The sequence below is a fragment of the Drosophila suzukii genome, chromosome 2L (genome assembly GCF_043229965.1).
Source record: "Drosophila suzukii chromosome 2L, CBGP_Dsuzu_IsoJpt1.0, whole genome shotgun sequence".
NCBI lineage: Eukaryota > Metazoa > Arthropoda > Insecta > Diptera > Drosophilidae > Drosophila > Drosophila suzukii.
Genome location: NC_092080.1, coordinates 4354156 through 4378128, shown reverse-complemented (window position 1 = coordinate 4378128; position 23973 = coordinate 4354156). Strand labels below are relative to the sequence as shown.

The 23973-nt window shown below is 43.9% G+C and overlaps 12 protein-coding genes and 1 non-coding gene across 19 annotated transcripts; 5 read left to right on the top strand and 8 right to left on the bottom strand.

Moving 5' to 3' along the window:
* Positions 1-324: 324 nt before the first annotated feature.
* Positions 325-1434, top strand: Wdr82 (WD repeat domain 82). The gene has a single exon (XM_017068752.4). The coding sequence runs from the start codon at positions 409-411 to the stop codon at positions 1360-1362; it is 954 nt and encodes a 317-aa protein (XP_016924241.1). The 5' UTR covers positions 325-408; the 3' UTR covers positions 1363-1434.
* Positions 1382-2680, bottom strand: LOC108005446 (mitochondrial ribosome-associated GTPase 2). The gene is made up of 2 exons (XM_017068739.4): positions 2512-2680; positions 1382-2446 (listed from the first exon to the last, which is right to left on the bottom strand). The coding sequence occupies exons 1-2, from the start codon at positions 2674-2676 to the stop codon at positions 1445-1447; spliced, it is 1167 nt and encodes a 388-aa protein (XP_016924228.4). The 5' UTR covers positions 2677-2680; the 3' UTR covers positions 1382-1444.
* A 217-nt stretch (positions 2681-2897) lies between these two features.
* Positions 2898-4059, top strand: LOC108008870 (haloacid dehalogenase-like hydrolase domain-containing protein 2). The gene is made up of 4 exons (XM_017072779.4): positions 2898-3059; positions 3125-3421; positions 3481-3697; positions 3753-4059. The coding sequence occupies exons 1-4, from the start codon at positions 2917-2919 to the stop codon at positions 3915-3917; spliced, it is 822 nt and encodes a 273-aa protein (XP_016928268.3). The 5' UTR covers positions 2898-2916; the 3' UTR covers positions 3918-4059.
* A 60-nt stretch (positions 4060-4119) lies between these two features.
* On the bottom strand, positions 4120-7644 carry AlaRS (alanine--tRNA ligase, cytoplasmic). Its single transcript, XM_017085436.4, has 3 exons — positions 7512-7644; positions 6255-7259; positions 4120-6184 (listed from the first exon to the last, which is right to left on the bottom strand). The coding sequence occupies exons 2-3, from the start codon at positions 7247-7249 to the stop codon at positions 4279-4281; spliced, it is 2901 nt and encodes a 966-aa protein (XP_016940925.3). The 5' UTR covers positions 7250-7259; positions 7512-7644; the 3' UTR covers positions 4120-4278.
* A 181-nt stretch (positions 7645-7825) lies between these two features.
* On the bottom strand, positions 7826-8696 carry LOC108005089 (uncharacterized). The gene is made up of 2 exons (XM_017068264.4): positions 8512-8696; positions 7826-8446 (listed from the first exon to the last, which is right to left on the bottom strand). Exons 1-2 carry the CDS (start codon positions 8628-8630, stop codon positions 7894-7896), a joined length of 672 nt encoding a protein of 223 aa, XP_016923753.3. The 5' UTR covers positions 8631-8696; the 3' UTR covers positions 7826-7893.
* Positions 8697-8928: 232 nt separating this feature from the next.
* On the top strand, positions 8929-9724 carry Rcd4 (Reduction in Cnn dots 4). Its single transcript, XM_017068237.4, has 2 exons — positions 8929-9320; positions 9381-9724. Exons 1-2 carry the CDS (start codon positions 9003-9005, stop codon positions 9666-9668), a joined length of 606 nt encoding a protein of 201 aa, XP_016923726.3. The 5' UTR covers positions 8929-9002; the 3' UTR covers positions 9669-9724.
* Positions 9660-10182, bottom strand: Dad1 (dolichyl-diphosphooligosaccharide--protein glycosyltransferase subunit). Its single transcript, XM_017068252.4, has one exon. The coding sequence runs from the start codon at positions 10057-10059 to the stop codon at positions 9721-9723; it is 339 nt and encodes a 112-aa protein (XP_016923741.1). The 5' UTR covers positions 10060-10182; the 3' UTR covers positions 9660-9720.
* Positions 10183-10843: 661 nt separating this feature from the next.
* LOC108021427 (proton-coupled amino acid transporter-like protein CG1139) lies at positions 10844-16291 on the top strand. 6 transcript variants are annotated; one of them, XM_017090142.4, is made up of 6 exons: positions 10844-10984; positions 11156-11387; positions 12721-12889; positions 13859-14753; positions 15144-15316; positions 15375-16291. In XM_017090142.4, the coding sequence occupies exons 2-6, from the start codon at positions 11352-11354 to the stop codon at positions 15617-15619; spliced, it is 1518 nt and encodes a 505-aa protein (XP_016945631.2). In that variant the 5' UTR covers positions 10844-10984; positions 11156-11351; the 3' UTR covers positions 15620-16291. The 6 variants fall into 6 exon arrangements, with proteins under 6 accessions (XP_016945631.2, XP_016945630.2, XP_016945629.2 ...); XM_017090141.4 differs by having other exon boundaries at positions 13856-14753; XM_017090140.4 differs by having other exon boundaries at positions 13847-14753.
* LOC108021429 (uncharacterized) lies at positions 16141-16945 on the bottom strand. Its single transcript, XM_017090144.4, has one exon. It carries the CDS (start codon positions 16757-16759, stop codon positions 16319-16321), a length of 441 nt encoding a protein of 146 aa, XP_016945633.2. The 5' UTR covers positions 16760-16945; the 3' UTR covers positions 16141-16318.
* Positions 16946-17212: 267 nt separating this feature from the next.
* On the top strand, positions 17213-17310 carry LOC118876857 (U6atac minor spliceosomal RNA). The gene has a single exon (XR_005013796.1). It is a non-coding gene; the product is annotated as a U6atac minor spliceosomal RNA (small nuclear RNA).
* Positions 17311-17464: 154 nt separating this feature from the next.
* On the bottom strand, positions 17465-20689 carry LOC108007420 (uncharacterized). 2 transcript variants are annotated; one of them, XM_070999509.1, is made up of 3 exons: positions 20158-20689; positions 19305-19844; positions 17465-18984 (listed from the first exon to the last, which is right to left on the bottom strand). In XM_070999509.1, the coding sequence occupies exons 1-3, from the start codon at positions 20566-20568 to the stop codon at positions 17878-17880; spliced, it is 2058 nt and encodes a 685-aa protein (XP_070855610.1). In that variant the 5' UTR covers positions 20569-20689; the 3' UTR covers positions 17465-17877. The 2 variants fall into 2 exon arrangements, with proteins under 2 accessions (XP_070855610.1, XP_016926568.3); XM_017071079.4 differs by having other exon boundaries at positions 17467-18984; positions 19305-19847; positions 20158-20688.
* Positions 20690-20901: 212 nt separating this feature from the next.
* Positions 20902-21357, bottom strand: LOC108009445 (accessory gland protein Acp29AB-like). Its single transcript, XM_017073800.4, has one exon. The coding sequence runs from the start codon at positions 21355-21357 to the stop codon at positions 20902-20904; it is 456 nt and encodes a 151-aa protein (XP_016929289.2).
* Positions 21358-21768: 411 nt separating this feature from the next.
* LOC108009450 (accessory gland protein Acp29AB-like) lies at positions 21769-22587 on the bottom strand. Its single transcript, XM_017073814.4, has one exon. The coding sequence runs from the start codon at positions 22528-22530 to the stop codon at positions 21844-21846; it is 687 nt and encodes a 228-aa protein (XP_016929303.2). The 5' UTR covers positions 22531-22587; the 3' UTR covers positions 21769-21843.
* Positions 22588-23973: the final 1386 nt, after the last annotated feature.

The window sequence follows — 23973 nt, the reverse complement described above, 5'->3', positions numbered from 1 at the left end:
GTTTCTACTAATTTCTAATTTTTTCTTTATAAGATCACAAAGCCTATTAGTTTTCTATCCAAAACTTGAAAATTTTTTTTTGAGATTTTTAGAGAAATTTCATATAAGTTCTAAGTCAAAATATAATATTTTTACTTTAAAAGATCATCAGTGCTTCAATAGCATTAATACATCAACAAATAAATTGGTTTGGTAGATTTGTATTCATAATTTCAAAAAACCGTTTAGCATCCAGAGCGCTTTTCCAAATCTGGTTACTGGTTCCGGTCTAACGATTCATTCCGGAACCACTTCATTAGCTCGATATCGATAACTCACATATCGAGCCTTCTGCCATCACTAGCAGAGCCTTGCGTCAAAAAAAAGATTTAATTGACAACAAATCACAACTAAATCCGGCTGATCAAAATGAAGATAAAACTAATAGATCCCGTGGTGCGCAGCTTCAAGGTGGCCAAGATCTTCCGCGAGAACACGGACAAGATCAACGCCATCGACTTTGCGCCCAACGGGGAACACCTGATTTCGTGCAGCGAGGACGACCAGATCGTGATTTATGACTGCGAAAAGGGGACGCAGTCGCGCACGGTGAACTCCAAAAAGTACGGCGTGGACCTGATCCACTTTACACATGCCAACAACACGGCCATCCACAGCTCCACCAAGGTGGACGACACCATCCGGTATCTGAGCCTGCACGACAACAAGTATCTGCGCTACTTCCCCGGCCACACCAAGAAAGTCATCTCGCTGTGCATCTCGCCGGTGGAGGACACCTTCCTTTCTGGCTCCCTGGACAAGACTTTGCGCCTGTGGGACCTGCGTTCGCCCAACTGCCAGGGACTGATGCATCTCTCCGGGCGACCCATCGCCGCCTACGATCCGGAGGGTCTGATCTTCGCTGCCGGCGTCAATTCAGAGAGCATCAAGCTGTACGACCTGCGCTCCTTCGACAAGGGTCCCTTCGTCACCTTCAAGCTCAACCAGGAGAAGGAGTGCGACTGGACAGGCCTGAAATTCTCGCGGGACGGCAAAACCATACTGATCAGCACAAATGGATCGGTCATCCGACTGGTCGATGCCTTCCACGGCACTCCGCTGCAGACGTTCACCGGCTATCCAAACAACAAGGGCATCGCCATCGAGGCGAGCTTCAGCCCGGACTCGCAGTTCATCTTCTCGGGCAGCACCGATGGACGCGTGCACATCTGGAACGCGGACACGGGCAACAAGGTCTCTGTGCTGAATGGAGATCATCCGGGGCCGGTGCAATGCGTTCAGTTCAATCCCAAGTACATGATGTTGGCCTCTGCATGCACCAACATGGCTTTCTGGCTTCCCACATCCGAGGAGGGATTGTAATCGAATGTTTCCCGCTTGCTTAGCTCATAAGGTTAAAGTTTAATTTATAAATAACAATCCGAAACAACTTAATCAGTGGCCTTTAACTGGAGTCCTTGGCCAGGTCTTTGTGGCGGTCGTATCCCTTGCGTATGCTGTTCAGGAGTTGTCCCAGATTGTGACCCATCTTGGCACTGATGCCAAGCACAGGATTCTGTAACCTTCGCTGCAGCTCCTCAAAGTTGCTTTGGCTCTCCTCCACGTCAAGTTTGTTGGCCACCACCAATTGCGGGCGACTCGCTAGGCGTCCTCCAAACTGTCGCAGCTCGTGCATGAGCTGCTCGTAGTGGGTCCAGGGCTCCGCTGCACTGGCGTCCAGTACGAAGAGCAGCAGGGTGCAGCGCTCGGCGTGCTTCAGGAACTGTATGCCCAAGCCCTTGTTGAGATGGGCATCGGGCACGAGTCCGGGCAAGTCGGCGATGGTGAGCTGGACGTGGTCATCGTACTGTACTGTGCCCAAGTGAGGACGCAGCGTGGTGAAGGCATATGGAGCCACCTTCGGTTTGGCCCGAGTGAGGGCATTCAGCAGGGTGCTTTTGCCTGCATTGGGATAGCCAATCAGTCCCACATCCGCCATGCTGCGCAGCTCCAGGGTGTAAGAGAGATCCTCGCCACTGGGCCCGTACTCGCAAACCTTAGGACTCGTCTCCTTGTCCGTGGTGAAGAAGCGGTTGCCCTTGCCGCCGGCTCCACCTCGAGCGGCCACAAACATGAGGTCCGCCTGCCCCAGATCACCGACAATGAGACCCTGGGCATTCCTGATGACGGTGCCGATGGGCACCTTGATCACCGAGTGCTTGGCGTTCTTGCCATGGCAGTCCTTGGAGCTCCCCCTTTCTCCTTCCTCCGCCTTCAGGATACTGCCCACGTGGTTGAAGTTGCGCACATCGTTAGAGGCCTGGAACACCACATGGCCGCCGTGGCCACCGTCTCCGCCATCTGGGCCGGCTCGCTCATTGCACCACAGCTGCAGGAAGGACACGCAACCATCGCCGCCTTTCCCACCTATAGCACGGATCCTCTTGGCATCGGAGAAGTACTGCGCCTGGTTGGGGGACACCAAAATGTTAATAAAGTTATGTAAATTCGATTGGAAACCGAAGATCTTACCTCCTTTCGGGTAGATTTCGCCTTCTTTGGACGCAGGGCAGTGGCCACCTGGCAGTAGTTGGCTATGAGTCCACATTGCTTAATATTTTTGGATATATCCAAGGAAATCCGCGCCAGAAAATTTCTGCCGGTAGAAAACAACATTTTTAAATCGCTAGTGATCATGGCCGTAGTCAGAGAAACAGCTGTGCAAAAGGGTCGTAGGAAAATGTAAGAAATGTTCTTTGCATTATACCAATTAAGAGTACGATGACTTAGAATTTCGAACCCCTAACTCAAATAAAAGGAATGTATTAAGGTTTTTACGGGGTTTCAAAAACCGAGCTACGCCCCTGGAAACCAACCTGCTGATACAGAAACCTATCGAAAGTACTATCGGAAATCGAACCAGCTGGAAAGTATTCAATGTTTTTGTTCTCTGGAGGAAAAAGGAGCTTGAGCTTTGCCCAGTCAAGAAGGATGTCTATCAAAGGAGCTCTAATTGATCTCAGTGGCACCTTGCATGTGGAGGATGAACCCACTCCAAATGCAGTTGAGGCTTTGAAAAGGTGCGACTGTTAGATTACAAGAAAATACGAAAAAATTCATAAGGAAGAAATTTGTTATTGTGCAGATTGCGCGAATCTGGCGTAGCAGTCAAGTTCGTTACAAACACCACGAAGGACTCCAAGGCCACTCTTCACGAACGCCTCTGCAAGATTGGCTTCCAAGTGGACCCCTCGGAGATCTACAGCTCCTTGAGCGCCGCAGTCGATTTTGTGGAGAATGAGAGACTAAATCCGTACTACATCCTGTCCGAGGATGCGCGCCAGGACTTCCCGCCGGAGGATACCAAGCGCTACCAGGATTCAGTTTTGATTGGTCTGGCTCCCAAGGCCTTCAACTATGAGAAGCTGAACGAGGCTTTCAAGTGAGCATCGTTATAGAGTATATAATCATAACTTAACCATATGATAATCTTCCCAATAGTGTTCTGCTGGAGAATAAGAATCACAAGCTGGTGGCAGTGCACCAGGGTAAATACTACAAACGTGCCGAAGGTCTGGCCTTGGGTCCTGGATGCTTTGTCAAGGGTCTGGAGTTTGCCACAGGACGAACGGCCAAAGTCATTGGCAAACCGAATCCGTACTTCTTCGAAGGGGCTCTGGCTGGACGGGATCCCGCCTCCTGCGTCATGATAGGAGATGTAAGTGAAACTTTTAATCACTTGTGGCCTCTTCTAATTTCTGTTCGATTTCCAGGACGCCAATGATGACATTGTGGGCGCCATGAGCGTGGGCATGCAGGGCATTCTTGTCAAGACAGGCAAATATCTGCCAGATGTCAAGCCATCGCCTCCACCAACCGCTTTGGTGGAAAACTTTTCCGAGGCAGTCGATTGGATAATACAGAAAAACAAATCTTAGGCTTAGTGTGTTCTTGAAACTATGTGTGTCATATTCAAACCAATAGTTATTGACAAATTCTACATTTAATGTATTACTCAATAAGGCTTAACTATTATCATTAGAGTTTGAAAAGTAAATAAATGTGCAAAATCAGTTCAAATTGTGTTTTTCCCCATTCAAATTTATATTAATACCTTTACTCCAACTTAAACACAAGTGATTCTTTAATTTAATGTATAAATGCCTTTATTTTATAAATAGCCGTTAAAATTCATCTGAAATGCTGTTTGGAACAGATCAACGGATTAGGATTAAGCATAATTGTGTATCAAAATTGTGAGTAATTTAAGGTCGGGCTACTTGTTAGTTCTTGTTGCATTTAAGACAATTTCGACTGGGCAAACTTGCTGGCCAACAGGACAATCTCATCCACCTTTTCGTAGTTTGTGCCCGAGGCTTGGGCGGACTCCGGCTTGCCACCTCCCTTGCCACCCAGCGTGGCGGAAACGTGCTGCACCCACTCGTTCGCCTTCAGGCCCTTCTCCACGGCACTCTTGGGCACCGAGCTCAGGCAGAAGATCTTCTTGGAGTCGGCATCCACGGACAAGAACATGGCGGCGGCGTCGGGCAGCTGGCTGCGCACCTGCTTGAGAGCGGCATCCAGTGCCTTGGTGTTGTTGAAGGCTTCCAGCTGCTCGACCAGCACGGTGGCCTGGGGATTGGCCTCGCACAGCGCCTTGGCGCGCTCCACCACGGTCACCGAGACGGCGGCGCGCAGGGCACGTTCCTTGTCATCCAAAGTCTTCTTCAGGCCCTTCAGCAGGTTGCGCATTTCATCCTTCTTCACGTACGGAATTGTGGCATGCGAAATCTGTTCGGTCAGCTCAACAATCTCCTTGACATGCGACTTGGAGTCCTTGCCAGACTGATCGGCATCGATGGTGGCCTTAAGCCGGATGATTTCCTGTTCAAAAGCCTCTGACTTCTTCAGTGCCTTCAGAGCTTCGGGTCCTGTGAGAGCCACAATGCGTCGGATACCCTTGGCAATGGCCTCTTCGCTGCTAATGACGAAGTCCATGATGTGGCCCGAACGCCTAAGATGGGTGCCACCGCAGAACTCCACGGAGGTTTGTTCGCCGGCTTCCGAATCGGGATTCTGCTCCAGTTCGTCGACGGACACGCCGAAGGAAATTACTCTCACGGGATCTGGGTAAACTTCGTCGAAGACAGACCGCAGGCCTCGGATCTTCTTGGCCAGCGCCAGTTTCGACTCCTTGGCATAGATGGGCACATTCTTGTAAACCATCTCCTTGGTCAGCTGCTCCGTCTTGGCCACCTGCTCGATGGTCATGGCTGCCTTGCTGTTAAAATCGAAGCGCAGCTTCTCTGGCACTACCAGGGAGCCCTTCTGCTCGGTGTCCTTACCCAAAACTTGCAGCAGGCAATGGTTAAGGGCATGGGTGGCCGAGTGGTTCTTCGAGGTCAGCCAGCGGCGCTCCACATCGATGTGCAGTTCCAACTCATCGCCCACCTTCAGGGTCCCCTCGACAACGCCGATGTGAAGAATATAGCCTCCGCGGTTGTACACACGGTCCACCAGGAATTCGTTTGCCTCGTCGTTAACCTTGACCAGAGCACCTTGATCGTAGATCTGACCACCGCTCTCAGCATAGAAGTTGGTCTTGTCCAGGACAATGCCTGCCTTCTGTCCGCTGCTGATTTCGTTCACAAACTGGTTTTCGAAACGCAGGGCGACGATCTTGCTGTTGCACACACCGTAGTTGTAGGCAGAGTCACGTTCGTCCGACACAGCCTCGTACTTGTACTTGAAGGTGTCGTTGGTTGGCGGAACACCCTTCTCCTGCAACTCGGAAATGGCATGCACATCAAGATTGATCTCCTCGATCTTGCTGGCTCCCTTGCCCTGCGATAGCACATAGGAATTCTGCTTGGCAGCCTCATAGCCATCCATATCGATATTCAGGGATTTCTCTTCAGCCATCAGCTGGGTAAGATCAACTGGGAAGCCGTAGGTATCGTACAACCGCCAGGCAACATCGCCGGGAATGGTAGTCTGGTTACCCAGCTTCTCGATGGTGCGGTTCAGCAGGTTGCGCCCGCGCGTTAGGGTCTTGAGGAACTGTAACTCCTCCTCGTTGATAATGTCAATGATGTGTTGCGGATCCTTCTTCACTTCTGGGAAGGCATCGCCAAGCAGGTCCACCACTGTGTTCACCAGGGTGGCGAAGAAACCGGGCTTGGCATTCAGCTTCTCCGTGGCATAGCTGTAGAGGAAAAACGAAAGAAATTGGTTCATAAATGTGGTCACTTTTATCTTAATCCAAGGTATCTTACCGCACAGCGCGTCGGAGGATGCGTCGCAGGACATAACCACGACCGGTGTTATCCGGAGTGCCGCCATCAGCCAGGGCAATTGTGATGGTACGGGCGTGATCGGCGAGCACGCGGTAGGCCATGTCGATACCGTCCACATCGTCGGCACCCACACGCCCCTGGTAGGCTGGGGCACCAGTACCCGCCTGGATGGCCTCGAAGAGGGGCACAAACAGATCGGTGTCGTAGTTGGAACGCTTGTTCTGAATGACGGACACCAGCCGCTCAAAGCCCATGCCGCAGTCGATGTGCTTCCTGGGCAGTTGCTTCAGGCTACCATCGGACTCGCGGTTGTATTGGATGAACACGAGATTCCAGATCTCCAGGACATCGGGATCATCCATGTTGACAAGCTCCGGGACGCTGCGTCCGCCGATGCGGTCAAAGTGCAGCTCGGAGCAAGGTCCGCAGGGTCCGGTCTCGCCCATCTCCCAGAAGTTGTCCTTCATGCTGCCCGGCAGGATGTGCTCCGGCTTCAGACCCAGGTCCAGCCACAGCTGCTTGCACTCCAAGTCGGGTTCCAGGCCGCTGGCCTCATCTCCGCCAAAGTACGTCACATACAGACGATCCTTGGGCAGGTTGAGACGCTGGGTAAGGAACTCCCAGGCCCAGGAGCAGATCTCCTTCTTGAAGTAGTCGCCAAAGGACCAGTTGCCCAGCATCTCGAAGAAGGTGTGATGGTAGACATCCTTGCCCACGTCGTCCAGATCGTTGTGCTTGCCGCCGGCACGGATGCACTTCTGCGTGTTGGCCACGCGCACCCACTTGGACATCTCGCTGTTGGGATCGGCGGTCCCCAGGAAGATGGGCTTGAACTGGTTCATACCGGCGTTGGCGAACAGCAGCGTGGGATCGTCCAGCGGAATCGTGCTGGACGAGTGGACGTAGATGTGCTTCTGCTCCTTGAAGAAGCCCAGATAGGCATCGCGCACCTCCTTGGCGGTGAGGAACTTCATTTCGCTGGTTCTGCAATGGACAATGGAAGAGTGGTAAGTGTGCTCGGTCTAAAGCGTTGCCACGCGACAATCGGGACTCCCTAACCCCTCAAAAAGGCCCACAAATCGGAATCGAAGCAGTGAAAGTGCACACTGCACACTACGTGACAAAGTTACACAATTATGTGGCAAATTAAATCAGAAGGGCGTCCGTTTGTTTATTTTCTTTGTTGTGAGTTAAGCCGCCCTGCCGTTCAAGCAAAACAAACTATGTATTACTCACGTTTTAAACAGTAAATGCAAATGCAAACAATTTCGTCAGCCGACTGCAGCAACGTGTGGGATTCGCACCTTCCGATAGGCAATGCGGCAAACTTTGTGGGTTATCGATAAGCTTAGGGATGGTCAAAGTAACTGTTTTTTGTCGCTGTCACCACTAGTGCGCAAATTTGAATTTTAACATAACATTCATATACACAAGAATTCAATGTTCTACAACACATTATACATAAATATTTAATACAAAATAAGTATTTCGATCCACTCATTTTTAGCCATAAAAAGGTTTCTTTGGCCCTAGAAACAAAACACTTTACCTACAAATTGCATTTAGGTTAAACCCCAAAATGCGTCTCTATTTCAGCTATTTAACAAGGGTATAACAATTAAAAGTCGATTCGCTGCGGCAGGTGCTCCTCCTCCAGCTGGTGCTCGATCTCCCTCATGCGCAGCATTAGCAGAAAGTTCTGCTTGTCCTCCTGACCGGTCAGGAACATAGTGAGCAGGGCCTGCAGGCAGATGATGGTGCCCAGGGCTGGGACAATGGGGCGGGTGATCTTGCGCCACAACTGGAACACCTCACGCGGACTCTCCGTGATCGAGGGCATGCGGTACGTGTAGCAGCGGGTGGCGAACATAAATGCGGCAAATGGTGCAAGGATCGTGGGATACACAATGCCCAGACTCGTCTGGAAGGCGGCAGACCGCACTTGGATGCACACCGGGCACTCGCCCAGGGGATTCAGCAGAATGGGTCGTTGGATGAAGAACTTGTGCGTCAGCATGGTAAAAATGGCGGGAACGGCTACAATGGGCAGGTAACTGGACAACCGACCATGTCCTCCCAATCGCAGCTTGGTGCGATAGTGATTATTGATGTATGCACCTGTTCCCGCAGCCAGGGCACTCAGAATTCCAGGAGTATATCGCAGCGACCACCTAAAATAAATTGTTTTGGTTTAGTTGTTAGGTAAGCAGCTTGATTGGACCACTTTTGCACTCACACATCGCCGACTTTGTCCCAAGCGGTAATGATCTTCCACTGGTATTTCAGGGCCTGATCCTCTGTGATCACAACTGCATCCTTGGGCAGTTCGTCGGGCTTGGCGCGGGATAATGCCATTTTTTAAGGATGAATCAAAATATTTTGTTCGAGCCCCAAACCCCAACAACAAAAAGCTGCAGGTGGTGCAGTGTTGTAAAATGCAGGAACCGGCTGTTTAAAGTAGATACTGAACAAAGGAAAGGTATGTGACGAAAAGATAACATGAAAAATGAGTATATAATATAAAACGTAAAGCATGTATAAGATTATCATTTCTTGGGTATTTTATATTTAAAATCAAATATAATACATATCATCCTTCAATAGAGTTTGTACTGTAGAACAGCTGTTTGTCAGTGCTGTAAAATACCCGAATCAGTGTGGCGTGCAGTTTAAGATCAGGGCGGAATTGAAAAGTACTTTCTCGAAATCCTTGCGGCTTCGTTCAAAATGCCGCACAAGCGTAAAACCCGACTCCATGTGAACCAGCGGAACTGCACCACGCGACGTGTCCAATTGACACCTTCAGCTCCGCCAAATGTCCACGTCGAGTCCTGCAACGGCCATGCCGCGGAGATCCCGACGCCGGCCTGTCCGAGGGCCAAAAAGTGCCAACTGAAGATATCCAGCAAACCCTTTTCGTTGGACAAGTTAGCCGTGCCCCAATACAATACCACCGTGCGCAAGCAGAAAGAGGTTCGAATCATCTCCAGCGTTGTGCTAGACAAGAAATTTAGTCCGGAGGGCATGGCTTCAATAGCTCCCAAGGTAAGTCCTGTCTACAAATAAGTGGGACAGTTTCTAAAGAACATCTTAATTCCCCCAAAGGTAACCCAGAAGATGAATTTCCCGATGGATCAGGCGGTCTTTCATGATCTGGTGACCCTGAACGTGAACGATTCCATCCTGGTGCCAAAGAAGAGTTCCTTCACTGCCTCCAAGAGCAAGACGTCCAAGGAAACCGAACCGAACAAGCTCAAAGGCGAGCCCCAATTGGCCGACTATGCCGAGAAGGTCGAACCCCTTGAGATGGCCATTCCAGAGCCAGAGCTCCATTTGGACTTCACACCAGAACCCTTCGATTTCCTCGGCGCGTACAAGAAGATCTTCTATTAGAGTTACATTTTATTTATAAATATATCCGCGTCGCATGCCAGTTAGTGCATTCTTAACCGATGAAGTTCATCACCACCAGGTGCAGGATCACATGGGCGAAGATGAAGTCGGCGAAACCGCGTTCCGGTGAAATGCCGGCAAATACGGTCTTGTTCTGGGGATTGGCCTGCAGGCGGAGGCACACGGCCAGGACGAAGCAGCTGACGGTGCTGATGAACCCGGATAGGAAGGAGTTGAACGGGAAGGTGCCCACCAGGCAGCAGTAAACAAACTGGATGATGCCGGTCAACAGAATGTAGCCCAGGTAGATGTCCACCAGCTTCAGCTTCTTGGGCGTGTTCTGCACGTAGTCGTTGTAGAACTTGGAAATGACGCTCGACAGCTCCACCATGTTGCTCTCCTCTGGGTTATTTGTCCGGCAAATTAAGGATAAAGGCGGTTTTAAATAAATTCACCGCAGACACGTCACGAAAAGGGAGAGAACACAAAAGTAGGACCGTTGCTGGAATGTGAAAAAAATACTGAGTACTCTGGCGAGAAAGTCTCAAGTACAGTGGGCACCAGATCGCTATACTGATGGAAAAATATCGGTTAAACAAATATTGGTTAATTGGTTAATTCATGGGATATAAACCTATTTCACGATAAATTAATTTATATATTTAAAACCACCACAGTTGCTAACTGTCAAATAATTATATTCCATACATGGCGTAGTTCCTGACATCTTAAATAAATGTAGTCGTTAAGTATTGCTTAAATTTTAGCCTTGAAAATTTAACAAAAAATGTATGCTTTCCTTCTTTGAAGAAGAAGAATATAATAACAGACTATTTTTTATAATTAGTGTCAATCGAGTAAAGTGTTTATCTTATTCATATCCATTTAGCTCCTTATTTATATTTTGAGTCTAATAATATTGTTTGTGTTCGCTTTACATTTTTAATCTTGTTTTCCCTGAACCATTAAATCTAAAAAAACGTTAAATAATTATATTTGAAAGAAGAGTACAACTATGAGAGTACTTTCTTAAGATGACATATCAAAAGATTTAAAACATATAGTATATTTAAGAAGTATATCTCTTAAGGACCCACAACGTCGAATTAAACCATTTCTGATTTCCACAAATGAGTACCCGTTTTATCAGGAATCTTTTCTAATTTTTACTGTACCATACAATCGCTAAAACAATCGATAGATGCGATACGGAAAAAACCAACCTCTATTGTTGGTGTTTTGCTTTGCTGGTTCAGTGCTACATTCGGGGCGAGAGGCAATTGTTATTGCGAGCTAAATTCGAGAAAAATAGTAACGTATGTGTTCAAAACCACAAGAACAATAGAAGGATAAAATGTGTGGTTCCAACTTCCAACAAAATAAATAATCACTATCAATTGGTGACAGTGGAGCCTCATCTTATCAAATGACAGTTAAAAATACAATGCAATGATTCATTGTTGATGTTTTCTCTATTCGATTCGCAGACTGGAAAAAGATAATTGGCATCCGTCTCCTCCCCCACGCACCCAATTTCTGTAATTAATGGAATTTCGGAGCACTTCGTTAATAACTTGAGTTGCTTTGCACATTATCAATACAAATCGCAATCGCACCAGGACTCTGTGACCTTCGCAGGAGCACCCACATATTTCATTGTCAGTGTCAAGCGGGAAAAAATCAATGGAGGACCTGACGCCATTAACCAACCTTCAACAGGTAGAACACCCACACATCTGAACATCCATACGCGCATGCTGAATGGGTTTATTTTGATTTTATTTTTATCGTCCATCTGTTAATTATGTTTTTTCTCAGTTTTAGTTTCGAGATTATTATTTTTACCACTGCCCGAAAGCCGAGTTCAAACGAATCTTACAATCTCAAGTTGAGATTCACCATCTAATTTGCGATACTCTCTGTAAGTGAAAACAAGATATAGTTATGTATATTCGCAATGTCGCACTTTGTTGTGCAAGTCTGTGGTGATGCAAGATAAAAAGAAAATAAGGTGGAATTCTAATGCTTTGCTTGATTTCTTTATTGCACTCAAATAAAGATTTGTTGACTTAAGTCTGCGTTTGCCGGGATCTAGGTAGACTAGATATAATCCCTTTTAATCCCACGCTAAGAAAATAGTTCGCATTCTTTGGCTGTGTAGTATATACATATGTATGTATGCTAGCAAAAAGTATACGTATACTGAAAAACATTGCTAAACTTAAAGTTTTTTTTAAGTTTCGATAATCTTCGGACACATATATCAATTTATTCATTATTGTATTTATTATATTTCCTTTACTATGATTATGTTAAATAAATTCGTAAACTAATTTAATTTTACCTGTAATATCAGTATTTTACATTTATTTGTATAAACTGGTTTTTAATATATCAAGTTTTTAAGCTTTGAAGATCGTTAAACAGTTTTAAAGTCCCTTCATACCATCGGAAGTATTGTATATCAAAGAAATGCATAGTTGCAATTTGAGTAACACCGTCTACTGAGCCAATGTGTCAATAATCAGAAAAAAAATGGGTGGATATTTGATTCACCGTCTGGATACACATTATATAATGGTGATTATGGTATGATCACTGGCTTTGCAGGCGATGTGCGGGTCTTATCGCCTCGTATAGCTTGTTTTTCGCGACTTGTCGGTGTTTTCGGTTTTAAAGCTATACCCTAGCGAAGGGGACTTGGCTCGCCAATTTGATATCGACTTCCGAAGCGAGCGTAATCAGACCCATATGCAAAGTAATGTAATGATCAAATTAATCGTACTTTGAGTCAAGTCCAAGGCTGAGTCCGTTCGACTATCAGCATGGTCGAAATTTTCCACTCCGCCCGCCCGGCACGCGTTTACTGTCCACTATCCGCCTGCACTATCTGCACCTCCTATTGTTATACGCGTGGAAAACTGAGTCAGCGGAAAATTTCCGAGGCGAAAAGCGGGCATCTCAAGCAGCATATTCAGTGTGTTTTGTGCAGCCGGAGAGGCCGCTTCATATAGTGCATCGCTCCGAATTAATTAACCACTGCGTTTTCCAGTTTCCCGAGGGTGCGCCGCGCAAGAAAAAGATGTCCGAACGCCAGCCGCTGCTCCTGCAGAGCGATGCCTCCGACTACGAGGGCAGCAGAGGATCCTCGGCACGACCCGTGCGCAGCTCTCCGCCGGACAACACACTGGTCAACGTGCACAGCGAGGACAGCCTAGCAGGTGAGTCAGGCTTCAAAACTAACACTTCCAAAATTTTAGATATATACTGTTCTACTTTTATTAATTAAAGTATAAATTGTATTTTACTTTTATACTTTGGGTTAATGGAAATGATTATAAAGATACATTTTCGAGTGATTAGAACTACCTATCCATTTAAAAATTGTAGAAAAGATAAAAACATTTTCCAAAATGTTGTATTATGATAAAGGATATTTATGTATTAGATGTGTATTTATAGACTAATTTTAGTCTAATAAATTTGAAATAATAGTCCTATTATATAGTAATGGAAAAATAACAGTTTTTGAGTGATAAAAACTCCCTTTCTATTTAAAAATCCTAAGAAAGATAAAAACAATTTCCTAAAAAGTTTAAAGAACCATTTAAAAAACCTTTATACGCAAACATCGTAAGAAAAATAACACCAATTTCATTTAAAGTGAAAAAATAGTTTCATTGAAATTGTCTGCAATGCAAATGAATTCAACTTAAAGTAAATTATTGGTCTAAAACTTTTATGATGTGTGCAATACGGCCTTATAAAGAATTAACCGATGAAGTCATGGTGATAAAATGAAATGTTTTTCTTTGTGGCCTAAATTATGATACGTTTCACAAAACCGCAAGATATAGCGGTTATATATAGATATATTCCGATTATTCATTTCTCGGTTCGTTCTTGATTAATCATTGATTTTTCGAATTATTAAATTCTCTATAATTAAAGAAGACAGTAATGCCTATGTATTTTTTTTTCATTACTTTAAAAACTTTATTAATTAGGATGATTTGCATTATCGAGTGATTCTAAATGATGTGTATAATAACTAGAATTTATTTTTTATAAGCCATGGGAGGAATTTTAAATATGTAATTTACTTGGGTAAACAATAATTCTTTTAAAACTGTTCTTGCGAAATCAAACTTATAATTCTTTTGATTTTTATCTGTGAGTGCACGCAGCAGCTTCGGGATCAGGAGACGATGAGCGCGGACCGACGGACAAGTCCAGCTACAACCCCACCCACCATCGCACCCTGGAGCATCCGACGTCCAACTTTGACACTCTGGTGCATCTGCTGAAGGGCAACATTGGCACGGGCATTCTGGCCATGCCGGATGCCTTTAAGAACGCTGGACTATATGTGGGACTCTTTGGCACCATGATCATGGGCATCATCTGCACCCACTGCATGCACATGCTGGTCAGCTGCTCCCACGAGCTGTGCCAGCGATTCCAGCAGCCGTCGTTGGATTTTTCGGAAGTGGCCTACTGCAGCTTTGAGTCCGGACCCCTGGGACTAAGGAGATATTCCACTTTGGCCAGACGGATCGTTACCACGTTCTTGTTCATCACCCAAATCGGTTTCTGCTGCGTCTACTTCCTGTTTGTGGCGCTGAACATCAAGGACGTAATGGATCACTACTACAAGATGCCTGTGCAGATTTATCTGCTCATAATGTTGGGTCCCATGATACTCTTGAATCTGGTGCGAAACCTAAAGTATTTGACTCCAGTTTCTCTGGTTGCCGCTCTGCTCACTGTGGCGGGTCTGGCCATTACCTTCTCCTACATGCTGGTGGATCTGCCTGATGTACACACGGTCAAACCGGTGGCCACCTGGGCCACGTTGCCCCTATACTTCGGCACCGCCATCTATGCGTTTGAGGGCATTGGCGTTGTCCTGCCCTTGGAGAATAATATGCGCACCCCGGAGGACTTTGGCGGAACCACGGGTGTCCTCAATACAGGCATGGTGATCGTGGCATGCCTATACACAGCGGTTGGGTTCTTCGGCTACCTGAAGTATGGCGAGCATGTGGAGGGCAGCATTACCCTAAATCTGCCGCAGGGCGATATGTGAGTTCAAAAACTTTCCATTCCTAATCCATTTTAGTTTATGAGGCAGGGGATTTCTTTTTCGTTATCCAATATAAGCTGCCTGGATATACCTATATCAATTCACGTTTATTTTAGCCATTTTTCAAGCAATGTATTACCAGATTTTGTATCGCTGTGAATATAATACTTTGGAGTTTTTTATAAAAATCTAAACAAATTACTTGTAACCACTCCGAATATTATAACTTCAGTTCAGTTTTTTATTAAAAATCTTAAATTGGTAATACATTTTTAAGGTTTCTTTATCAACAAGTAGATGATTTATAAAATTAAAGCCATATTAGATTTTTACCGACTATAAATATATAATATTTATCCAAACTTATACCCTCTTCTCCACCTTTTTAGACTCTCTCAGTTGGTGCGGATCTCCATGGCGGTGGCCATCTTCCTCTCTTATACGCTTCAGTTTTATGTGCCCGTAAACATTGTGGAACCTTTTGTGAGGAGTCATTTCGACACCACGCATGCCAAGGATCTCTCGGCCACAGTCTTGCGAGTTGTTCTAGTCACTTTTACCTGTAAGTTTCCCAGGAACTATACGAAATTTTCTTATTAACACCCTCATTTTCTTTACAGTTTTACTGGCCACCTGTATTCCCAATCTTGGCTCTATTATCTCACTTGTGGGAGCCGTGAGCAGCTCAGCTCTGGCCCTCATCGCCCCGCCAATCATTGAAGTAATCACTTTTTATAACGTTGGCTATGGCCGCTTTAATTGGATGCTGTGGAAGGACTTTCTCATCCTGATCTTCGGACTCTGTGGCTTTGTCTTCGGTACCTGGGCCAGCTTAGCTCAAATCGTAAACGACAGGACCCACTGAGTTGAAAAACGAGGAGCAAGGCAAAAGGAGAACCTGGCTAGTTCTGCCTCCAAATGTGTGCGAATTTATGACGAAGGCTTTATGTAGTTTCTCTCGAACTACGAATATGTTTACCATTAGTTGTTTACCTATTCGATACTGGTATCGGTCCAATCTCCCGTGGCGGTGCTCTAGTTTGTTTAACTTATTATTATTGCGAATTAGTTGCATTTTTTGTTGTTATCAGTTAGCTGCAATCGTACCAGACAATAACTAGCATTTTAAGTAGAAAGTTTTACGATATATATATTTGTTCAGTTTGTCAGTTGGAGAATATTTCTGTGTTAACTCGAGGACCGCACAATGCCAAAAGTGATTTTACGTAGTATTCTTAAATAAATTATTATTTAGCTTTTACTATGTAGCCTAGGTCGGGGCAGATCATTCCAAAGCAACTGCTGAGAATTTCCCAAAAACCGAAATTAGCTAAAGTTATCTGCATACTTTTATCGTTCTTATATTTGTAATTATATATGTATATGAAATAGGTACTCCCACATGCCGTATTGGGTCCCATAATATCGACTCCGATACAATATTGTAAATACATCAGTTCGGTGTATCGACAACAAATGTTCTTTAATGGTTCAACGGATAACAAAAGACAATAATTAATATAATGTTTATAAAAATTAGTGTCAAGTATTTTCTTTGGGGTTTCTACCATAGAGGTTGAATAGCCACTGGAGCCGGGATTCCATTGGGATTAATAACTTGGAATGGACTCGAGGAAAGCAGAATTAGTCCCTGTGATTGTGGACGTCTCCTGGTCTGCTTGGTCAGACGAGCGGGCGCCTGTTCAATGGGCTGAACCTCCTCTGCATCCGGATCGGGTGTGAAGTCCTGTGGCTCCTCAGCGCTGGGCAGCTGCTCCACTGCATCGGTGGGCGGGGGTCCGTAGGTGAGATCCGGAGGTCCATAGGTCTGATCGGGCACTCCTTCTTCAAACGGAACCTCGGGCTTCAGTTCCTCCGCGGATGGGTAGGGAGCTGCCTGCTGTTTCTGTAGCTGCTTGGCTAACCTGGCCGGTTGAGCTGAAATGGATCCCAGTGCCAGGATCAGAACCACCAGGATACAGGAAGACTTCACGTTGCTGCACATTTTGATTTGGGTAATAAAGATAACCGAACTGTTGATGGAATCGTTTATGATTGATAACTTGTTGTTCGCCAACTGTCTTTTTATATGTTTTTTGGGGAACTACGTGGTTGGGTTTATAAAATTTTCGGTGGTTAAACGTGGTCATATGGTTAATGACTGGGTCACCGATGGCCCTTGTGGCAATTTGGAGTTGTCGTCAATGTCACGTTGCAGGTCCCCTAACCAAAACGGGAAATGAACTAACGCATTAATTTCAGTGTCAATGTTAAGCGAACATGATACGTATGTAATCTTAAAAATAATTTTAACAAAAATTAAGCCTTAAAAATATGTTAAAAATATCAAGTTAAAGCCAAGTATTTAATTTTTTCTCACAACGCTTCGCCCTTAAAATTCCCAAGTGCTTTTTCAGCACAGCGTGCGTATAAATAGCGGCGAACAGCTCAGGCCGTCGTGTTGTTTGGAAGGAGAGCAAGTTAGCACTCCCCTAGACAAGGATGGAACACATAAACGGGCGGCTAGGCACAAGACACAGCCGTCCACAATTTTTTTGATGGTGCATGCTTTTCCTTACATGATCTTATATACATTATTATATTTATTATATAAATGGTAGCGTATTTTGACGAAATGCAATTAATAAAAGCCACTTAGATAAAAGCGTTACCCATAAACACAATATATATTTATTTATTCGGCTCAGTTTTAAACTGGAAATTCATAATGAGCAACAAGTAGTTTCTAAATACACCTTGCTGTACACACCTGAATAAATATTGTCATTGGATAAAAAAGTTATTAGACACATGTATACATAATATATATATATTAACATAATTTGGGAGCACTAATTGTCTACATAAAAGCTCTCTTGTCAAAGGGTTTAAAATTATCAATGAATAAAATCTTAAATTTTGACTGAGATCTATGGTTAACCGGTAAAAATGTATATACATTATTCAGTATCAACCTGATCCTATTTAATGATACCATCTAAGATCAATGATATTCATTCTATCTGCTAAGATTAAAATGATTATGTTGGCCTTAGAGAAAGATCATAAGATCACACTTAGGATCAAGATAACTTGCATGCTTTAGGACTAAGTACTTTCTGATTAGGCATTTTTGTATGCCAAATAGATACTGAAGGTGGGTTCTCTATTGGCGGAACTGCTGGGCAGATATGTGAAGAAAGTGCGACGGAGTCCGGAACTGTTGTAGGCTCGCAGATTGTGCTGCGCCTGCCAGCAGAGTCTGGTTTGCTTGAGGATTATCTGGAAGACTTCTTCCCGGAAGGATTTCTTGAGCTTGTTGGCCGCCCCCATGAATTCATCGTACAGGGCAAAGGGGACGGGATTTTGTCGAACCAGCCGGGGATCTATGTTAGCCATCAGCGGAATCAGTTCCTTTTCCATCTCCGACAGGTTCTGCACCTTGTCCCTGAGCCTATTAGCCTCCACATCGGTTTGTGGCCCATATCGTTTGCCAAATCTCTTCCTAATCCACTCTCGCAGCTCCGGAATTTGGTGACCATCGGGAAAGCTGGCCAGCACAAGACTGGAATCGCGGCGCAAAATTTTAAAGGCGTCGCTCAGCATCTGATCCATGAATTTTTCGTCATCGGGATCGATCCGCTTGCGATCGTAAACGAGGCGTTCCTTGGAATTCTTCACGGTCATCACACACGGTGCTGTCAGCAGACTCTTCTCGAAGATTTTCCGCACGCATCGGGAGACCGCTTCATTGATGTGACTGCTCCTAACTGTCCTGGGTACCTTTTTTTCGCAATCCACATCATCATCATCAGCAGCGATTGATTTTACCAAGGAATTTCCAATGGCATCTTTGGTAGTTAGAGATTGCTTACTGCCTTCTTCGAATACTCGTGCGTAGTTAAAGACGTAGGGTCTGTGGAATCCGGGGGCCGAGAAATATTCGGGGTTCATCTTTAAAATCTTCTTCTTTTGGAGCTTTTCGTTTCCATCTTCACCGGCACACAGCCGCATCTTCGGACCACTCCTGTCGTATAGACGTCCCCATTCACCCTCCAGGAGGAGCACCTGGGGAGGAGTCTCCAAGCTCACGTGCACCAGCTCGTTGCAGGCGGCACAGTCGCTTTTCCGAAATGCAGGCACCCCTGGACTCCAGCCCTTGTCACCGAACTTCTTAAGGTACTCATCCACGTCACGCTGTAGGTGATTGATAATCCGCTCCCTAGTGAGCTTTGTAAGAGGAAAAAGGAAATATTAAGATTGCTAATCATAATATTGGCGCCCAAACAAAGTAACTTATTTATTACTTGGGCTGTAGTTTTGTATGGTTTTTATGAGTCACCTCTTTAGATATTGAAAAAAATCTAAATATTTCTTTCTTTTTATTTAACTTAAAGCATATCTATATGGAAGTATTTTTTAATGAACCTATTTTTGTTTTAAATTTTGACAGACCATTGTCTTTATTGTTTCTTCTTGGAATTTAAAGTGAAGAAATTACCCTTAATATGGTTACAGAACTAAAAATATTTTTTTAACAAAGGACTCACCCGCTTCTCAGTGCCTTCCAAGTCAATCATCTCCATGTAACGTTTTCGCTGCTTGAGCAGGAACGCCTGTCGCTCCTGGGATCTAGTTTCCTCGTGGAATTCACATAGACCCCTTGGATCCTGAGCAGGATCGCTGGGCGCCTCGTCTATTTGATCGAATAGATGACAGAGCTCGTGATTGATAACCGCCTTCACTGTACGCTGGACCGGATGGAACTGGAAATTGGCAAACCACCGATCGTCATCCTCCCTCGGATCACCCACCTCGTTGGGAATCTGCACCTCATAAAGTGGAGAATTCGACGAATAATGGGTGGACCGGCGGAAGGACTTGGGACGTGGTTGCTTCTGAAAGTAGGGCTTGACTTTTTTTCCGGAATTGAGCGATCTTTTTTGCTGTGACAGCTGTGAGGAAAGAACTCTGTCCAGTTCTCGAAATGTAGCCGGCAGATCCAAAGGCATCTTATCTTCTATATCTTTGGGGGTGACAGACTCAAATATCGAAGGATTAGGCGTTGGGCAGAAAGACTTTCGAGACCGCTTCTGAAAAAGAAAATATTTTGGTATATTTAGTAGCCAATAGAGGATGACTTGGAGATAACAAAAAGTTTTACTTAATTTTCAAAAGCCATACTTATTAATCAAGATCTTTTTGATGTTTCCGGATAATTTTTCAGTACTAATCTATTTTATGATAATACAATTTTTAAATTATACTAATAAAAGTTTTGTTTTGATATTAAAATCAAGGAATATAAATAATACTGTCATATAGTAAATATATTTTTTTAATTTTTGTGCTGGAATATAGATTTAAAAGTCTTAAGTCATAACAGCTGATTCAACTACAAACCTTTTGAGGGTCCGGTGGAGAATTCGATTTGCTAATACGATTTTCGTTAAGGGGAAGAACTTTGTCCAGTGCTCGAAAAGTGGCTGGTAGATCAAGATAGGCGACGGCCGATAGAAGGAGTTGCCCATTAACCGTGTATTTACCGCATGATCCGCCGGTATTGTAGTGTTCCTGGAATAGAAAGTAGAGGAAGGCCAGTTTCTGGCCGCGACTCATTTGCACAATCCTAAGAAGCTGGCGGTTTCTGACCAAAGGACGCACTCCGAGCCGCAGCAGACAGTCCCGAATGCCACCGATATTATATCCCAATGCACCGCCCAGGTCATCAGCAGCCTGCATCTGAGGGATCGAAAGTCCTCGATGCCAACTGGCCACCGGTAGGTCCAAGTCCGCTCCTGACTTCTTAACCATGTCCCTGGCAACTCAATGAACTTACACCAAATTTAAGTGAACACAACAAATTTAAGGAACTGTGATAATTTGGCGAGTTTCACTTGGGGAGTCTCAATGATCAATGGGGTCTACACTTTTGGAAACAATTCTCAGTGCACACCAGTTACAAGGCTAAGAATTGCTTTTTTACTTTTAAAAATAATTAAATAACTGTGTATTTTGATAATTTGTTGTATTATTACGGAGCGTATAATAAAAACCGATTGTAAAAGTCGCATGGTTACAGCTTTATACAAATTCTGTTAGGCTGAGAAGTTTAAAATAGTTCTCAAGTAAGTTCGGATTTTTCCATTATTTAGCTTGGCATACGAAGAACAATTTTTCGGTACAGTTAGCCGTGTACATTTCTCTTCCATATACACGTACATTCACGCAGTGATTACTATTATATTTGGTTAGGTCAATACCCCACTTTAGGTACTTGACTTCTTTCCCGGATAGTGAAGAAACATACGGTCCTTCATCTCCGCCCAGGCTGTAGATGTCCACCCAGTAGGAGCCTGGCTGGACTCCCGAAAAGACTCTATCTATCTCCCTCTCATTTCGGATGGTCGCCAGGTGACCGCCCAGTTGGCGACACTTGTCCGCCGCAGAATACCAACTCAGTTTGTTTTCCTTCTCAATATAAAAGTGCCTGGTGCCTTTCTTCTGGAAGACCTCCTTGTTGATTTTATCGGAGTTCTTTTTCTGTTCAATCTGGGTTTCCACAATGTTACGTAGCGATCGAAGTTGAGCTTCCATCTCCATTTGTAGCGCCAGCAATCGGGTTTCTATGCGTCTCCCCAACAATACAATTTTTTCCTGAGTTTTATTTCGACTTTGCAAGTCGTATGTGAACCAGCTTTGTTGGTTAACAGCAATCTGATCAAGTACGGATTGGTTTTGGGGTTCGTTCTGTTCTGCTGCATATATTCTCCACAGATCCCAAGAAACGACGACGGATAAAAAATAAATTGCGTACTTGAACATACTAAGGGAGTACATCCTGTGAGATCCAAACTGCCTCTGGGCTTAACTACCTTTGTCACACATTCTAAGGAGGTAATACACCGGAACAAAACTTCTCAAAGCCTTTGAGATTCAATTACCACGTGCATATCGTGACGAATATTTTTAACTATTTATATAAACTAAAGTAACTAAAAACCAATGGAACCCTTACTTGTACATAACATTATTTTATTCTTGATGAGAAACGTAAACTTTTAAAAATTAAATTAATAATGTCAGATTTTAATACCATGGCTCGGCTTGACATATGAAAAAATTGGCATTCTGACAATTGACCGGATACATTTCTTTCGATTTTATCATAGCGCAGTTGACGAAACTTGTATTCCTTGTACCCTTCCACTTTAGGTAACGGGCACTTCTTCCGGTTAGTGTAGACATGAAGTAGCCATCTTTCTTATCCAAGCTGGCAGAATCTATCCAGTAATTACCGGGGGGCACTTTTGAGAATATTTCGTCGAAATTCGTCTCATTTTTGACATTTAACAGGTGCCCGCCCATTCGACGACACTTATCAAATGCCAAATACCAATTCACTTTGTTTTGCTTCTCAATGTAAAAGTACCTGGAGCCAATCTTTTCAAAGAACGGCTTGATGATCCTCTTGGAGGCTTTTATTCTTTCCTTCTCGAGTTCCTGTAGGTTTCGTAATGTCTGAAGTTGAGATTCCAACTGTTTCAGTAGCGCCAGCAATCGCATTTCTAGCTTGTTTATTTTTTCATCAGTTAGAGCTTGTCTCAAGGAGTTGTAGGAGAACCATTGTTGCTGGTGTATACCAATCTGATCAAGTCCGGATTGCGCATTGTACACTGCACTATGATGGGGCGCATTGTTCTGATCTTGAGCAAAGGCTGTCCACACATCCCAAGAAACAAGGACGTACAGAAAATAAGTGGCGTACTGGAACATAATGAAGGTGTACAACCTGCGAGACCCAATCTTTCTGATGAACTGCCTCTGGTGCTTATTCTCTATTTGTCACAGCTTTTAATGAGGTAATAAGCCGAAACGAAACCTTTTAAAAGCCAGGATAACTTTTTCTACAAATATGATTGCAACGTATATATTTTTCTACTTATATAAAGTTACATTCATGAGATGGACACATAAAAAAACAATTGACAATTTTATAGACCGAAAAAAGCAGTTATATTTTTTTATAAAAGGTTTAAATATATATATAATGCATAATGTAAAAGAATTTCTTAACCCAGATTTTTTTGATGCACTGTACTTATCAATAAACATATCGTTGGGCTTTTATAAAAAGGTACAAGATAACAGTGGTTGAAAGAACAAAAAAATATATCGGAGTAGGTGAGGTGACGAACTCGTCAAATCTCTTATAATAACCAAATAACTATAATTGGTTTTTTTATAGTGCCGACAATGTATTTACAATAATAACATTAAGAGTTCGAGTAATTGGTTCGTGAGATAATTTTGACTAAAAGGTATTTGTATTTCATTACTGTACATTTTCATCTTTTCATGAAGAAAAATTAAATAATTTTCATATCTGCACAGGGTTTAAGTGAGTGTTCATCAGTTCGTCACCTTACATGAAAACTTTGAAGAATGGAAACAAATATTGGTTTACGCCAAGAGCTGCAGTATTTAACTCCGCTGGAATTTTATCATCTAACGTTCGCAGGAAAAAAATTAATTTTTGGAAAAGTGACATTTGAAAAATGAATTGCTTGTCACTATACGGCATAGTCTGCACTCCCCTATATAAATTTAAAAAATATATATATATTTTCTTTAGTTTTCGAATTGGGGATTGCACTAGGTGTTCCACACATCCCAAGAAATGAGCACATTAATTATCTCAAGGAGATAATAAACCTAAACAAAAGTAGAACCCTAAAAGAGAAAATCAATTCCATAACAATCCATTGAGACACCGGAAAAATTCAAAGTATAAACCCAAGCTTAAAAATTTATTGCTTAAATGGATTCGGATTTTTATAAGATGGCTTGGGACATTTTACCAATTTTAAATCCGGTGCAAGTTGACTAAATAATATATATATTTTTTTCTTTAAAATATATTCCGTGATAAATGAATAAAAAAAACTTGAACTTAGTGGATTATCTTAACAGATAAAAGGTCTGTTTTTATTGAGTGAGGTATTTTTAAGCATAAACCAGAAAGGTAGCTACCTTCGGCAAGACGAAGTTTCTATACCCTTGCAGGACGTTTCCGTGGGATCATTGTGTGTACAGAGCTATCGATTTTTAAAAATGCTGTAGGACATGGCTAGATCGACTAGTCTAGTGAAGCTGATCAAGAACACTTTATGGGATAGGAAAAGTTTCCTTCACTGCGTTGCAAACTTCTGACTAAAA